Here is a 16,322-nt window from a genome sequence, read left to right as displayed (position 1 = left end):
GTTTCCAGAGTCTTGGTAAGCACAGCTAAACTATGCAAATGCCACATCTTCAGAGGCTGGGGTGCATTTTTAAAATATTTTTGGGCAATGGACTCTTCCTCAATGAAGTACTGTGTATATTGTATCTGTTGTTAAAAATAGAGTTCAAAAGTGCAGATAGAAATCTTTCCAGAATTCACTTCTTCCTTAAACTTGCCCAATAACACATATAGACAAACATTCACTTTGCCTAATTGTTGTGACTCAAATTGTCAATAACAAACTCCTCTACTAAGGAAGTAGAAATACCTATTCTGCTAACTATAGTAAATGGCAGCTGAATAGAAACTGTACCTTTGGTCTTTCATTTCATTTCAAAGCTTTTATCCCCATTGCGGAGCTGAAGAAATTGAGTTCAAGAGTTTGTTGGTTGACTCTTTACTGATGTCTCTGCCTTCTCCTAATCAACACAAATATATCGAGTAGTACATGTTGCTATGTGTGACACATTGAGGGCAGAGCACCAAATTCACGCTTTACCCAGAATACTTTAACTTCTTACATGACAGAAAAATAAACACAGATGGCTGATGCTTCATTTAACATCATTATAAACATAATAAGTAGATTTTTCAAACCAGTTGTAGATTTCTCCAACATGGAGCAAACTCAGACAGAAACATGTTGCAAGTACTTCAGTAGCAACTTCAGCAGTTCAGAAACAGATATCAGTTTCATTTTAGTTCAGCAAGCAAGCAAGTTAGTTTCATCTTCAATAGACAGACTCAGAGCTCACAATAGCTTCAGAGCTGCAGAGCTTAAGATAGAGCCACACCTAGGCTACTTCTAGTTTCAGTTTCCAAACTGTTCTCGTTGGCTGATTTAGTTGCTATGCCTATTCATTGGCTGACCTTGTTACCGTGCTCTATTCCAGTTCATGAATATACTCTGACACAACTACATTTTGACCTTGTAGTCTTTCAAGTGGAAAAACCAGTTGGATTTTCAGTTATCAGTATGTAAATGATACCTAGCTCTACATCTCAATCCTGTGCAGATGAAGCTATCAATCTACTGACCCAGTACCTCAAGACTGTTTGCATATGGATGGGGAGGAAGTGACCAGTTCAATGCAAGCAAGATAGAATGGCTTTGGCCATTTGACCTCCCAGGTTTACAATATTTCTTTCATTAGTTTTGCATGGGGGTTTAATTCCCTATTCAGGACAGGTACACAACATGGGGGTTCTCCTGGACTTGCAGCTACTGCTCAATCAGAAGGTGACACCTATAACCAGGAGGGCCCTTGTCCAAACTGGTGTACCAGTTGCATCTCTTCCTTGACAGGAGGCCCTTGAAATAGTCATTCATGCCATTGTCACCCCCCTCCAAGGATGTTGGTAAGGACAGTGGGTGGGTCTCAGTCCTGAGAATTGAGGGGCACAAATATGGAGATGGGATTACAGTTGGGGGAATGAAGGTGGATGTCAGCGTTCCAGAAAAACAAACTCCAACACCAAAACTCCGAGACAGGCATTTTCTCAAAGTTCCATTTTATTTGAGTTGTCATACTGGTACATCTGGGAAAACTTGAATCTGAGAGTTTCGGGTTTTACCTCAGTAATTGAAATTCAAAGACCCAATCCCCTGAATCCATCAATCCATCACATGGCCCAGTCACCATCCGTCCCAACAGGACACAATCCTCTAACCATTCCTCAACCAAGGGCAGGATGACATGACCTTGACTGAAAAGAAGAATGTTATTATGTCAAACTACATATACCCTATGAAATCCCCCCTCCCAATTTCTCAGGCTCAGGAATGTGGCAGCATGGAAGCTGCTGGTGCTAATATGGCTTCCAAAGCTGACAGGGAACTAATCAGAAATTTGCATACAGGTTTGGGAAGGTGGGGTCTAGGGATTGTTATCAGGAAACCCCTTGTGGCTTTCAGAGATCCTGCCCAACAGGTTCCCAATTATGAAAACCTGTTCATCACGTTGAGGTCTAGGGATCAGCTGTGACTGTTGCTATTTTACCTACATTACTGCTGTACTACAATCTCCTTGCCTGATCTCCTTGGAGAATGGAGTCTGAGGTGGCTCAGGAGTTCAAGACTTCCATGGCAACCATTAGCGTCTCCCAGGTCATCTGGAGCCTGAATTCTGATTTAGCGTTCCTGTCAGAGAACTGGCAGTGTGATCTGAAATTGGGAGAACTTACACTGTCTCCTTTTCATGGTCAGATCAGACCTTGATTTCCTAGGGATTTTCCAATGCTATGACCCATCACAGGGACTGGACACAGTAGATTGGTCTGCTCCAACTGACTGATTGCCGAGCAGTTTCAAAGGAGCTGGGGACTATCCATGCTGGTCTGCTGCATGGACAAAAGCATTTAAAGTGTCAAACCCACGGCCCACGGTCCGGATGTGTCATGTGCTGGCCCTGCCCCCCCCCCAAGTTTAGTGAAGAGGAAAGGTCCCAATATGTCACGTGACATCGCCATGATGACGGGAGTTTGATACCCCTGATCTAAAGCATTGCTGGAGTTCAATAAGGGATGAACTCTACCAAACACAGGTGAGAGCCACTGTTAAAGCCTATACTGTGCCTTTAAGAGTGGCAAATTTTCTCAAATCTTATTGCATTTGCAGAATCCATTTCTTGTTACTGTAATGAGTCATCACTACTATGGAAGCTGTGCTAACACTTTCCTGTAATTGCACACTTTCACTAAGAAATAAGGATTAACTATCAAATTCAGCAATATCATTTCCACTATTTACATGTAGTCCCTTTGGGACTGAGGTTCCCAAGCAAAGATCATCAAACTCTGATTGTTAGAGAGGAAGGCCACTTCTTAAAGATGCAGGTAAAGCATTTTCATGCATTAATGGAAGGTGGACAAAAAGACCTTATAAAAGATATATCTGAAAACATTCAAGTTTCCTCTTCCAAGTTCAGATAGAAACAGATTTGCTCTTTGTTTATTTGTTTTATTAGATTTCTATGACTTAAGGTGGCATACACAGCAGTCAGTTTGTTCTGTAATAGCTCAGTGAAAACAGAAAATGTTCTCACTCTTTTTCCCCAACCTTCTTCATATGGTTTTTAAGAGCTTCCTCCAGTACAGTGGCAGCCTTCATCAGGCCCATTTCATTTTTTTCCCACCCCACATTAGATACTGCCACTTTAGGAATTGTCACCATTTTTTTTCCCTATCCCGTAAAAGAATTGGTAATATTTCATCTCAGAGACAATGTTTTTATAGTTTCCTATAGTAGTTATTGTATTGCTATGAAGTCAGTTTTCTGATCTAATCTACCTCTTGGGCAACATGTTGTTCCCTCAGAATGACAACATCTCAAGAGTTATTCAGCCTAAATTACTTTCTTCCAGTGAGGAAAATCAAAGTAATGTCAATAGATAGACTATAAGGTTAATATGGATACACACATACACAAACACACAAACACACACATTAGGATCAATACAATAAGCATTTTTATTATTTGAAATTATTTGACATTTAGTTGGAATGAAGCATGTTGAATATTATTTTCTGGCCAAAATGACATCATAAACATTTCCTTTCTTAAACTGAATGTCTTTAAAGCCAGCAGTTTGGAAGAGCATCCGATGTTCTGATTCTTTCCGTGACTTTCCTTCACATATAAGCAACATTAAAATGCAGTACAAATGAGCAGGAAGCGACTCAGATATTTTGTCATCAATAATTGGATCTATTGCTAAGACTCCACCACCTGTTGCGAAAGTAATTTGTTAAATAAGAAATAGCTCACCTACAAAAGAGGTAATGCATCACATTTTCATTTTTACGGCTGTGACCTTTCTCCCCAAAATTTCCCCCTCTTCTAAAAATATTATTTTGGGAAATTCGACTCTTTTCCCCTAGACTAAGTCTATGGTAGATTTTAATCTCCTGAAGGTCCTAAAAGGATATAAAAATGTTATGCAAACCCAGGGGGTTTCCGGTTTGTCGGCTTCGCGAGCGGTAGGGATTCGCGAAGCTGCGCGATCCCTGCCGCGCTAGCCGTTTTGGGGCTCCGATCCGGACGGGTGCGGAGCAAGGCTGCCCTGCAGGGTAGCTGAAGGTAAGGGGATCCGGAGGAAGGGTCTGGGGTGTTGCAGACCCCCTCCCTGGCCGGCAGAACCCCCTTTACCAGGACGGTGCAGCGGCGGTCCGTAATGGCCGCCACAAAGAAGTCGGCAGCCGGGCAAGTATGCGCAGGAGGAAGAAGAGAAAGTTATTAAAAGTGAAAGTTATTCTTGGTCGACCCAGGGCTTTGAGATTTATCTAATTTAATTCCTGGAAAAGATGGTTTTTTGATGATTTTTCCACAAGAGAAAAAAAGCGGCAATTTTGAGGTGCTGAAAGGAAAGTTTACTCTCCTCCCGACGGAATTAAGCCGGAGGGGAGAGGACAAAGAAAATATATAAATCTGGATCTTGTTGGAGGAGATGCCTTGAAGATTTGAGGACAGAAACATAATTTTAAAAGGCTTTAAAATACAGATTTGGACTCTCTTTTTTTTTTTTTTTGATACCACCCCTGGAAGAGGAAGGGAAATTTGGCTTGCTTGGATTTATTGAGGATTGTGGACTTTGGGATTGTTTTACCTTTCTCTCTGAATATTTGGTTGGTGTAAGAAGAAAGAGGAATAAAGAAAAGAAAAGATTTATTTATAATGGCTTTTCCTTCTGAGGACCTGAGGGATGAATATGAGCAAACAAAAGCAGCCTGCAAAGATGGTATGGAAAAAGCCTTTCTATTTCTAGAAATGGCGCTGGTTGATTACCAACAGACAATGAACAGATGGAAACAGAAGAACAACAACAAGAAAAAGACGAAGACGCCATCTTTATTGAATCTCAAAACTTATCTAAGAAAAGAAGGAAGGAAGAGAGCAAGGAAAATGAAGGACTTAAGATCTAAAAAAAACATTTGAGAAAGAGAAAAATATGATGCAAAGTAAATATAATGATAGCAAACAAGAGAAAAAGGGAACACAACAGAGAAGGGATCCCAGCAAGGCAGAGGTTAGAAGAAGAGGGGGGTAGGAAGATTTGGTGGGGAAGAAAGAAAGGGGAAAGGCGGGAGAAAAGCCTCAAAGTTTTAAAATTGGATGGGAGAAGAGGAAATTTTTTTAGGGACAAAGGATGAAATATAAATTTCTGCAAGAAAGATTCTGCTAGGTACAGAAGATGGTATTGTAACATTTATATTTGAAATAGTAAATTAGAATGGTTTAAGATTTAATAAGAAATTAAAATGTTGAAGTCTTTAATAATGATTGATTTTTAAAATGTAATAAAATATTGAAGGAAAGGAGGATACAATGTATTTAAACATTTTTGGTGGATAGAATGTACCAAGCAGAACCTAATTGGGTATTTGTTATGTTGAATGTTAATTTTACTAACTTAGGGGAGGATAGAAAGGCATCATACTCTGATTAGTGATTTCAGGAGAAATTCTTTTTATTATAAGAAGAGATAGAGGGATAATGAATGGGCAAAAGATATAAATATAATGATTTAATTAAGATGGATTAAATAAGATAGAATTGTGAAGAGTGAAATGTGCTGCCCATACAAAGAGAGGTAACTGGGGCCAAGGTACTTTACTAAAAGATTTTTTATATGTTTGTTTGTGTTTGTTTGTGTTTTATGAGAATATTGGGGAAATTTCTGTGGAAATACAGGAAAAGATTTAAATATGTAATGATTTGTTTGTTGTTGAAATTAATAAAACTTGTTTTAAAAAAAATGTTATGCAAACCCTGGATCCTTCATCGTTGCTTAATTCAAAACATATGCCACCTTTGCCTATTTCCTACAGGATTGCTTCCCATGCTCTACCTCTTCTGCTTCTATTTCATGACTGAAGCATCACAGACATTCTATGGAATCTTTCCACAAGTGTACTTTGTTTAAATTCAATGATAAGTGGCATTTCTCTGTCTTGGAAGGGTAAGAAAGAAACAGGTTTCATAACATAGCTTTTATAGGCACTATGGCAGAAACTGGATTCCATAGTATAGTAATGCTTCAATGTTGGTTAGGGAGCACACAGAAAGCTGCTATGGCCCAGGAGGCCTCAGTATGCTCCCTGCCACCTTCTCCCCACCCCACAAGGCTTAGAAGTTCCAGTCCTTCTCCTTGCACCATCATCTCCTGGTCTGCTATATTTACTTTTGTGTAGCTGCTGACAACTACGTCAAGCCAATGTAAACCACAACTAGACAGCATAATGTTCTGAAGGATAGAAAGGCTAGCACATGGAGAAGAGGGGAACTCATGTGTGGGCTGGAAAAAGGAAACTAGGCTAATGAAGATCTGAGCTTCCTTTCTCTGGTCCAACACAGCGGTTCCCTTCTGCACATGGAGGGCAGGGGAAGGCCTGCTGTGGATCAGAGAAAGAAAGCTCCGTCAGTCTCCAAGAAAGATATGTAGTGATTCTTCCAAACATAGGTATTTATTGGTCTACATGTACAGACAGAATCTTGCCAAACTGAAGCAGACTGCTAGCTTCATGAAGTGTTAAGTCTGGGAGCTATTGGGGGGGAATTGGCTTCATCCTCTTTCTCTTACACAAAATATCTGAACTCTGTTGTCTCTTATTCCTCTGGATGCACCACCTCCTTCCTAGGAATCCGCCCAACTACATTCCATCACATGTCAGACTTTTGGGGTCCAAGCTTCTATTCTGCATCCTAATCCAAAAATTCCCTTCCATGCATGGAGAGAAACTGCCTGTCCTCTTTTGGCACGCAGTTTTTCAGTCCCCCCACCACTTAACAAGCCACACAACTGCTTAACAGTCTCAATGAAAGATCCAGGATTGTGGTCACTGAGCGATGTGGTCACATATTTTACAGGTAGTCCTTGACTTACAACCCAATTGGGCCCCAAATTCCTGATGTTAAGCAAGATAGTTGTTAAATCACTGCAGTTGTTAAGTTGGTAACACAGTTATAGAATTAATCTGGCTTCCCCATTGACTTTGCTTGTCAGCAGGTTGTAAAAGGTGATCACATGACCCCAGAACACCACAACCATCATAAATAGGCAAGCATCTGAATTTTGATCACGTGCCCATCTAACTTCGAACAGTCACTAAAAGAATAGTTATAAGTCAAGGACTACCTATATCACTTAATGACTGCAAAGAACTACAACCAAACTTCTGAGACCCTTTTAGGTCATAAGTGAGCACTATCTCACTTGTCAAAGGTTGTTGCAAATACATTTAAAAATGTACGGATCGCTCTGATTGGTTTGTTTGTCTTCCCATTCACAAATGGCAATTTTTTCTCTTTCTAGCAATGCCTACCTGGCTTACAGGCTGTAAATACTTTTGTTAGTAGCTGGATACACTTTTCATCATTCCAATTATACAAAACTCTTGATAAGATGTAAAGATCTGCTTCGGGAATTGGATCTTTAAAAAAATCCCCTGTAACAAGAATAAATCTCTTAATAAGATAGGAATTTGTTAATTCTACTAACAACGTGGAGAAACAATTTACTCTCCTGTTCATAAAGCTTGCTCTACAGTGATACTACCATTTTTTAAACTACTGCTTTGCAATGGCAGAGATGTTAATTCAAAGGACATATTACCTTCGTGGAAAGAGATCTGGGATTCATCTGAAAATGCATTATATTTTTTTGATATTTCCACAACTCCAGGAAGATCGAAAAGTTTCACGGTACAATTTGGGTACACTGAAATCAATTCCTTAGCTAAGCCACCGCTACTTCCTTGGGAAAAAAACAACACAATGCAAAAAAGGAACTATGTGAGACAGATATCCTCCATATCAATATTTTTAACAATTTACTAGAACATTTGTTATGATTTTTAGCTTACCTCATTATTTTATTGTTCATATAGCTATGCTAAACAGACATATAATATTGTCATTTAAAGAAGTGTACAAATGTATGTTTGTTTGTTTGGTTATTTATTTATATATCAAACTTATTAAATGTGCATCTCCCTCACCAGGGGCTCTGAGGGGTGTACAATCAATAAATAAAACATTTTACAACCCTGTAATCCCTTTTATCAGGATGGAGGTCAGGGCAACTAACTGAAGCTGAGCATTTCCTGGTTGGTGCCCTTCCTGACGCCTATGCAGAGTTTGCAGCAGATATTTTCTCTTTGCAGCTTGATAGAGAAACGTATGTTGCTGCCTAGGATTGAACTCTCAACGTTCTGAGTGGGAGGCAAGCATCTTCACCTCTAGGCCATGATGCCATTCAATAATAAAACATTAAAAATGAATAATTTAAGATTAAAAATGTAAGACATTATAAAAGTGCAAGAGATAGAGAGATCCAAGATGGGAAGACAAAAAGTTAATACAGGAGGGGCATGGGTGATGTCATGAATTCTCTCCTATGGATGTGTGGGCTCTGATGTCCTCTACAGCCAAGTTTTGATACCATTACAGAAGGCCAGAAGATTGAGGACTTTCCTCAGTTCTGGGGGCAAGATGTTCTGCAAAGCAGGAACAGCAGCAGAAAAGGCCCTTTTCCTTGACCCAGCCAGTCAGAATTTTCTGACTGACATGTTCTGTAGCACAAGTACAGCACGCCGATAGAGTGGTTCTTCTCCCCAAGCCCAAGAGTGATTGGAAGATTGCCAGCTTGGATGCAGATAAAAGTCCCCATGCTTGGAATTGGGTGTGGAGGGGAGGTTTGTATGTGTGTGCACACAACACACTGAAGGAAAGGTCCTTCCCTCCAAGCTCGGGGCACAATTGCCAGCATGGATGAAGATAAAAGTCCCCAAGTTCAGAATGGTGCGTGTGTCTCTGTGTCTCTATGTCTCTGTGTGTGTTCACTTCTCTCAAGCCAGGCCAAGCCAGGAAACCAGAGTGGGAGGCCCAGGCTCATGACAAGTTTTCCCCATGGCAAGCTGCCTAGGGCAAGTTGTTCTGCAGCCAACTGACAATGGCGAGTTATCTCATGCCAGCCTGGATAAACCCTTATAGGGGTGGGGTGGAGATGGGGGTTTGGGTTGTTTGTTTGTTTTTGTTTTGGCAAAGTTTCAGTACAGGTTTGCCATTGCTTCCTTCATTGGGCTGAGAAAAAAAAATGACTGGCCCAAAGTCATCCAGCTGGACTAAAACTCCTGGTTTCCAGGTTTCTAGCCTGAATGTTTTAACCACCACAGGAGCTGGCTCTCTTTTCATTCAATGCATCATTACACTATTATCTCAGGCAAGGGATGGAAAAGGTAGGAAAAGAGTTATTTCATCTTCAAAAACATGCCCATCTCTTTCCAAACAGTCTCAGTATTGTTGGTACTTACTGTGAGTCATTGACTAATTCTGATAAGCTAAGCCATTTTAAAATTGGGTATTTATAAATAATGTTCAAAACTCTAGAAGAGAAGATCACAGGGTAGAATTCTACAAGCCTACAGTACTTTTACAATCAGGGAATTATAAATCTTAATAGAGCCTGAAAGACTTTCAATCCAGTTTCTCCAAAATTTATTTATTTATTTTATTTATTTTGTGAAACAATTAGATAACAAGTATAAGTATAAACATGGTTATAAATATATGAAATGGATATGAATAAGAAAAAGAAAGAAACAATAGGACAGGGACGGTAGGCACGTTTTGGTGCACTTATGCACGCCCCCTACAGACCTCTTAGGAAAGGGGTGAGGTCAATAGTAGACAGTCTAATGTTGAAGATTTTGGGGGTTGGGGAAGAAACCATAGAGTCAGGTAGAGTATTCCAGACATTGACTACTCTGTTCCTGAAGTCGTTTTTCCTGCAATCAAGTTTGGTGCGGTTTATCTTTAGTTTGTATCTATTTAGTGCTCTTGTATTGTTTTGGTTGAAGCTGAAGTATTCATTGATAGGTAAGACATTGCAATGTATAATTTTATATACTATACTTAGATTGAACCGAAGGCGGCGTAGTTCTAAGTTGTCTAGGTCTAAAATTTCAAGTCTGGTGGCATAAGGTAGAGGAGTGGAGGATTCTTCTCGTAAAGTATTTCTGGACTTTCTCAATTGTATGAATATCAGATATGTAATGCGGGTTCCAGACTGATGAGCTGTATTCAAGTATTGGTCTAGCAAATGTTTTATATGCTCTAGTTAGTAGAGTGATATTATCGGAGAAAAAGCTATGCAGGATTAGGTTAACAACTCTTAATGCCTTTTTGGCTATGTAGTTACAGTGGGCTCTAGCACTTAGATCATTTGAGATGAGTATTCCAAGGTCCTTGACAAAGTTTTTGTCATCAATAATGTCTTGACTATTCAGCTTGTATTTTATTTTTTGATTTTTTTTGCTGATATGTAAGACAGAGCATTTATTTGTTGAGATTTGAAGTTGCCATTTGTTTGACCATTCTGACACATAGTCGAGGTCTTTTTGAAGGGTAGCAGCATTGTCAGTGGTGTTGAATAGCTTTACATCGTCACCGAAAAGAACGCAATTGCTCTAAATAAAATCACAGAGGTCATTAATATAAAGTATGAAGAGAGTTGGTCCTAGAACACTGCCTTGGGGGATACCACTGTTCACAGGTACAGGATTTGATAGGGTACTCCCAATTTTGACCATTTGTTGCCTGTTTGACAGGAATGCTTCTATCCAGTTATGCAGGTATCCAGAGATACCATAAGACCTTAGTTTTAGGAGTAGTTTGTTGTGTACCACTGAATCAAAGGCTTTACAGAAGTCTATGTAGATTGCATCTATTGCTTTGCTCTGATCGAGTTGTGTAGTCCATATGTTTTTGCAGTGTAAGAGTTGCAGGTTACAGGACAGTTTCCTTCTGAAACCAACTGTTTGTTAGAGAGTAGGTTATTTGTCTCTAAGTGGAGGATAATGGATTGGTTAATAATTGATTTCATGACTTTACAGGTGACACCGGATAAAGAGATTGGTCTGTAATTTTCAACTAGCCTGGGGTCTCCCTTTTTGAAGATGGGAATGACCATGGCTAGTGACCATAGATTTGGCAAGGAGCTGGTCCTGAAAGATTTTTCAAAGATTATGCTTAGAGGTTCAGCTATGGCAGTGAATAGCTTTTTTAAGAAGTAGGCACAAACTCCGTCCGGTCCAATAGATAGAGATGGTTTTAGATTGCGTAGTGCTTTTTCAACATTGTCTTCTGTAAAATGTATTAGATCATTGTAGTTTTCTGTGGTTCGACTAGGAAATATTGGGCATGATCCATTGCTGTTTACAAATACTGAGCCAAAGAATGTGTTAAAGAGGTTGGCTTTAATGGTGTCATCGTTGTTGTCTTTACCATTAGGTCCTATCAGGGGTGGGATGGACCTTGAGTCTTTTAGTTTGTTGTTTACAAAATTGTAGAAAGCGCAGGTGAAATTGGTGCGTAGAAGGTTTTCCTCTTGTTTAGTGTGATAATTGGTACATTCAGTCTTTATCTGGTGGCATACATTTTTGTATCGGCTTTTAAAGTTGGCAACGTGACCAGATTTGTTTTTCCACCAAAGAGATTTCTTTTTGGATTGGAGCTTCCTTATTGTTATGGGTAATTTGTTTTTTCTGGTTTGGGGAGTTGTTATTTGTACATATAGTTTGATGACCCTTTTGACTTCAAGTAAAAAAATATCACATAATATCAAATTGCTAATAAGGGGCATGATGAATATCTTCACATACTTACCACCCATATCATAAATGAGCTGAAATTCAGAAAGATCAAAGGCAGAGACCACTTCTTTTCCATAGAGACTCCAAGCCTCACTCATGAAATGGAAAAAGCTTTCAACACCTTCCTTTGAACTAGAATTGAAATTTGCATTGGCAGATGATCAACAACTACATGAAATACAATATGATTAATGTCTGATCATATGTCTAAAATTATATTTTTCATTATGTAGCCATGGTTTCTGCAGGCTTTTGTTAATTATCTAGTTTTAAAGAACAGATTATTTAATATTTGTCTTGAAGTTTGATGGCATTAGTAATCCATATGACCTAGATGAATTATTCTCATTTCCATCCAATTTGTACCCTGAGCAATTCCTGGGCAGAATTGTTGAACACTGTGTGCCAACATTTGCCTCAGGATCAACTGTCCTGAAAGGATCTCAAAAGTAGTTCAACATTCTTGTGGACTAGCATCGGAGCAACAAAAGTATATTACAAGGATGGACTAGTTTACAACCTAGACTGATGGACTAGTTTACAACCTAGACTGGAGAATCTCTGGGTAATGAACGAAAGCATCTTTGTTTCTATACTGGACCATACTGCACATTCTAGCATTTGAGATGTAGATGACCTAGCTGTACTTGTAGATTCCAGTTCTCCCTTTTGAAAATTAATTCTTGATCAGTGAGACAGGTTGTAAAAATATCCCAATGCCAGAAAAGAAAGATTGAAGGCTGAAAGAAAAAAATATCATAAGATATAAGGGCATGGGAAAGTTTATAAATTATTCATGCTTCATTAAGATCCAAACATAGCTACTTTTCATACTATTTCTTTTCAGGGTAATCAACCTTATGCAAAGACCAGGTAATAATAGATGAGCTGGGAAGTAGAAGATAACAAGAAACACACACACACAAACCAAGATTATGAAAACAATAATCAGCATATCTCTCTATGCCTTCTTCTCCTTGCAAATCATCCAGGGGTGATAAATTGGCTGATGGACTAGTTTACAACCTAGACTCCAAAGTTGTGATTGTAGGATGGATGGAATAGTGTGAGGATTATTAGAATAAAACTGGGCTTTGGTTCTCTTTGTGGCAGATTGCTCAAAATTAGTGTTGGTGGGTAGTGCTGCTAGTCTAAGCTTGTTTAGTAAATTTAAACAAAACTTTCAAGAAAACATATTTGCAGAGTTGCAAAGTGAGATTTGATAAGAAAATTAAAAGCAAAACAGCTATTTACTATCCAATCTCTACAAACAAAAGTCATACAAATGCTACTTTACCTGTACTGAGGTCCATAAAATTCATTTGAAGGAGTGCCATATATTGATAGCATCGGAGGTTTCCCATCCCTGTAGCAGATGTTTTGTTTTTTGTTTTAATTGAAAACAACAAAAATACCATTAGCTATTATATTCTTCTACTTCCCCAGCATCAAAATAGTGTTTCTATTCAAATAGCATAATAATATTACTTGCAAAAGTTACTCCAAAAATATCATAGGCTCTAAACAGTACTGAAACCTGGGAAGTGAGTGGATCTGACAGAAACTGACTCGTTATGTCCTTCTTGTTTCACTAAATAGTTATTAAATTCATTTAGTCAATCTTTTTGCAGGATATTTTTTGTCATTTTCATCATTAGACTTTTTGAATTCTGATATTTGATGAACTGAGTTTTGCTTCAATCATCAAAGTGTCTTTCTAATTAAAATGCAGCTAAGACAATGTTTTAATCAGATTAAAAATCTTAACCCTAATTTTTATAAATTGGCTTTCTATGTATATCTGCAGGCATGCCATGCAAAGGCATCTTTTCCAAAGACATTGAGCAACAATTAAATTTTGATTAAGTGAATAAATAACACCACTGGAAAATCCAAAAGGAAATGGGTGTGTATAATCAGTTCACCACCATGGCATCTGCTGAAACTCTATATCTTAAATTAAACAGACCTAGAGGTGCAGAGATAATTACTTCTTCAATCTCAGGAGAGACCACTGAGAAGATAGACAAGAGAGAAAATCTATTCAGTGATGATGATTCTACAGTAATTGAGTGAACAAATATGCAAATGATACAGCAAACAAAACTGCCACATGGTAAGGACACTAATCCCTGTTACTTGTTGGAAAGGAAGACTATCATCCTGACCTAATATTGTCTTTGAGAAGAAGTTTTTACTTTACTGGTACTCCCTTCTTACCTCACAGCTTCAGACAAATGTTGCATAGCTGGATACACAGCTTCTGAATGGAACTTCATGGTATAATACTGAGACTTTGAGCTTGATTTAGCCAGAAAGAGATCAGCAAACTCTGTGTTTCCATAAAGACCTGAAAATGATAAAACAATTACTTCAAAACCTCGTTGCTGAATTCCATATACTGAATTCCTTGAGATAAGCAAAGCATAATAATGCTTTTAGCATTATTTCAGTCATGACACCCAAAACATTTGATCTGGCACTCCAAAAAGAATTGCTGACAATCCTGAAACAGCTGTAACTGCTTTCTCCTGCTAACAGGATCACCTTTGCCCTCCTTCCATTCCACTTTCAGGACCTTTAACCCCACACAGGCCCCCAGCAGTGTCTGCATCCCGGTGAGACTGGTCTTCAAGCGCTCAGCCACAGTCGCAGAGGAGAGCGGTTCCCCCGACTCCCTCAGCAAATCAAGGACACCCAGCTCACTTGAAGTAAATATGATCTGGAAAGACATGGACAAATGTACAAAAAGGAACGTTACTGCATCACTTTAAGTGTGAGTAGATTTCTGCTTTTTCTAGATCTTACTCAGAGCTGAACTTGCTCTCAAGACAATGATAGCTTTAGCCATGAAAGCCAGCTGTTTGGCCTTGGGTCAGTCACTTCCTCTCAACACAACTGACCCAGTGGTGGGATTCAATTTTTTTTACTACCAGTTCTGTGGGCGTGGCTTGGTGGGCATGGCAGGGGAAGGATACTGTAAAATCTCCAGTCAGAGGTGGCATTTGCCAGTTCTTTGAATTATTCAAAATTCTCGCTACCAGTTCTCCAGAACTGGTCAGAACCTGCTGAATACCATCTCTGAACTGACCTCACTGAGCTGTTGTGGGGAAAATACCAGAATGGAGGTCTGATGGATATCTTTGCTACATTGACTTATTTGTGTATAATAATAAATGTGGGATAAATAAATAACTATTGCTCTAGGACCAAGCATGATTATGTATGGCAACTATTCTTGCCCGCTGCATCTGTTGCTGATGAGCAAGAGAAGAAATGGGCTGTTCAGGAATCTGCTCTTTTGTGCAACCACATCCACACAGTCTGGAATGATTAAGTGCAGTGACACTCATGACAGATGGTAAGATTACTTCTCTCTTGAGAGCTTGAATTTGTTTAACTTACCAGTATTAATGGGAAAACAGCTGGAAGGAGCCAAAGAAAAATTTCAATTGTTGGGGATTATGGGATCATGTCTGCTGATGAGATAAATCAATAGGAAAGCAAAATAAAGGGAAGGGATTGTTTTATAATACATCTGCAATCCAATTTTTGGAGCTCACTCAAAGAATGCAGCAAAACACCTTGTGTCATTTATACAACTTATATGTATGTTTTCATTATAGGAAAGTTTTCAGCATTCAGTGGTTTTCACTTCCATGAAGAAGACAAAGAAAGCTGGTTTGCAGTCGTGGTTAAGGCACCAGGCTAGAAAATAGGACAGCTGAGTTTCAGTCCTGCCTTAGGCCTGAAGCCAACTCAGTGATCTTGGGCCGATCATTCTCTCTCTGGTCAAGGAGGAAGGCAAAGGCAAATTATTTCTAAACATGTTGTCCAAAAAAATCCACCGACACATGTCCAGGGAGGTATAAAGAGGCATCCCACAAAAAGAAGGAAGTGAAAAAATTTTGTTTTGTAAGTTTTACTACTTAATATACTATTTGTAAGTATTACATGTCTTACCTTTGAGATTACAAATGAATGTTGATGATGAAAAAACATTTTAATATTTTCAGCGTCTTCAGGTGAATTCATTGTGACCCCAGGAAGTTGTACAGTAGCCCTTTTCATATTAAATCAAATGTCTCCAGCTTACGAGGCCAGTTCTTGCCTTTCTTCTTCTCCCAGAGGCCTGGATTGCAATGATAACTATAAGCAGACAAAAAGAGGAAAAAGAGCTAATAAAATTATTAGCCAGAAAGAAGTCTGGGTGGATACTGTAATAATTATTATCATCTTCAGATTATTATGTATTCTGTTTAAAAAAAGTAAAGCTATGAGTTGACTTGAACTATTTTGGACTCTGTGGACGTATATATTGTCTTTCTGAACATAGTATTGTGCAATTACCACTAAAAACAATATTTTGCAAGCATTTAGACAGCATTGTGTTTCTATTTTGTACAGCATTGTGTTTGACACAGCATTGTGTTTGCTCCCTACAGCATTGTGTTTGCTCCTATTTTTGCTCAATCTGCTTCAGCTTTTTCCTGACTAGAAACAATCAATCTGTTAGAGGAAAAGAAAGAACAGAGTGTCTACTTAATTCCTTTCCATTTACACTGCCTAGAATGTTTCATGTTCAAAGAACCTTCAAAATATATTTTATAAGCATAAATTACAAACTCCTCCACATGTACATCTGATCCTCTT

The 16,322-nt window shown here is 38.8% G+C and overlaps 1 protein-coding gene across 1 annotated transcript; it reads right to left on the bottom strand.

The window, feature by feature from the left end:
* Nucleotides 1-3,464: 3,464 nt before the first annotated feature.
* Nucleotides 3,465-15,740, bottom strand: LOC113411580 (acetylserotonin O-methyltransferase-like). Its single transcript, XM_026666714.2, has 8 exons — nt 15,633-15,740; nt 14,217-14,391; nt 13,890-14,019; nt 12,967-13,035; nt 11,683-11,801; nt 7,631-7,771; nt 7,341-7,463; nt 3,465-3,747 (listed from the first exon to the last, which is right to left on the bottom strand). Exons 1-8 carry the CDS (start codon nt 15,738-15,740, stop codon nt 3,539-3,541), a joined length of 1,074 nt encoding a protein of 357 aa, XP_026522499.2. The 3' UTR covers nt 3,465-3,538.
* Between the last annotated feature and the right edge of the window lie 582 nt (nt 15,741-16,322).

The sequence above is a fragment of the Notechis scutatus genome, chromosome 5, assembly GCF_049901735.1.
Source record: "Notechis scutatus isolate UNSWTSFEM ecotype Mainland chromosome 5, rNotScu1.2, whole genome shotgun sequence".
Taxonomy (NCBI): domain Eukaryota; kingdom Metazoa; phylum Chordata; class Lepidosauria; order Squamata; family Elapidae; genus Notechis; species Notechis scutatus.
The sequence above is the reverse complement of the archived record's forward strand: the minus strand, read 5'-3'. Positions and strand labels throughout refer to the sequence as shown.

Coding starts and splice junctions, on each gene's coding strand:
- LOC113411580 (XM_026666714.2), bottom strand. CDS start 15,740: ATGAAAAGGGCTACTGTACAACTTCCTGGGGTCACAATGAATTCACCT. Junction 7,772..11,682: donor GCTCATTTATGATATGGGTG/GTAAGTATGTGA, acceptor TTTTTTCCCAAG/GAAGTAGCGGTGGCTTAGCT. Junction 7,464..7,630: donor CCAGATCTCTTTCCACGAAG/GTAATATGTCCT, acceptor TTCTTGTTACAG/GGGATTTTTTTAAAGATCCA.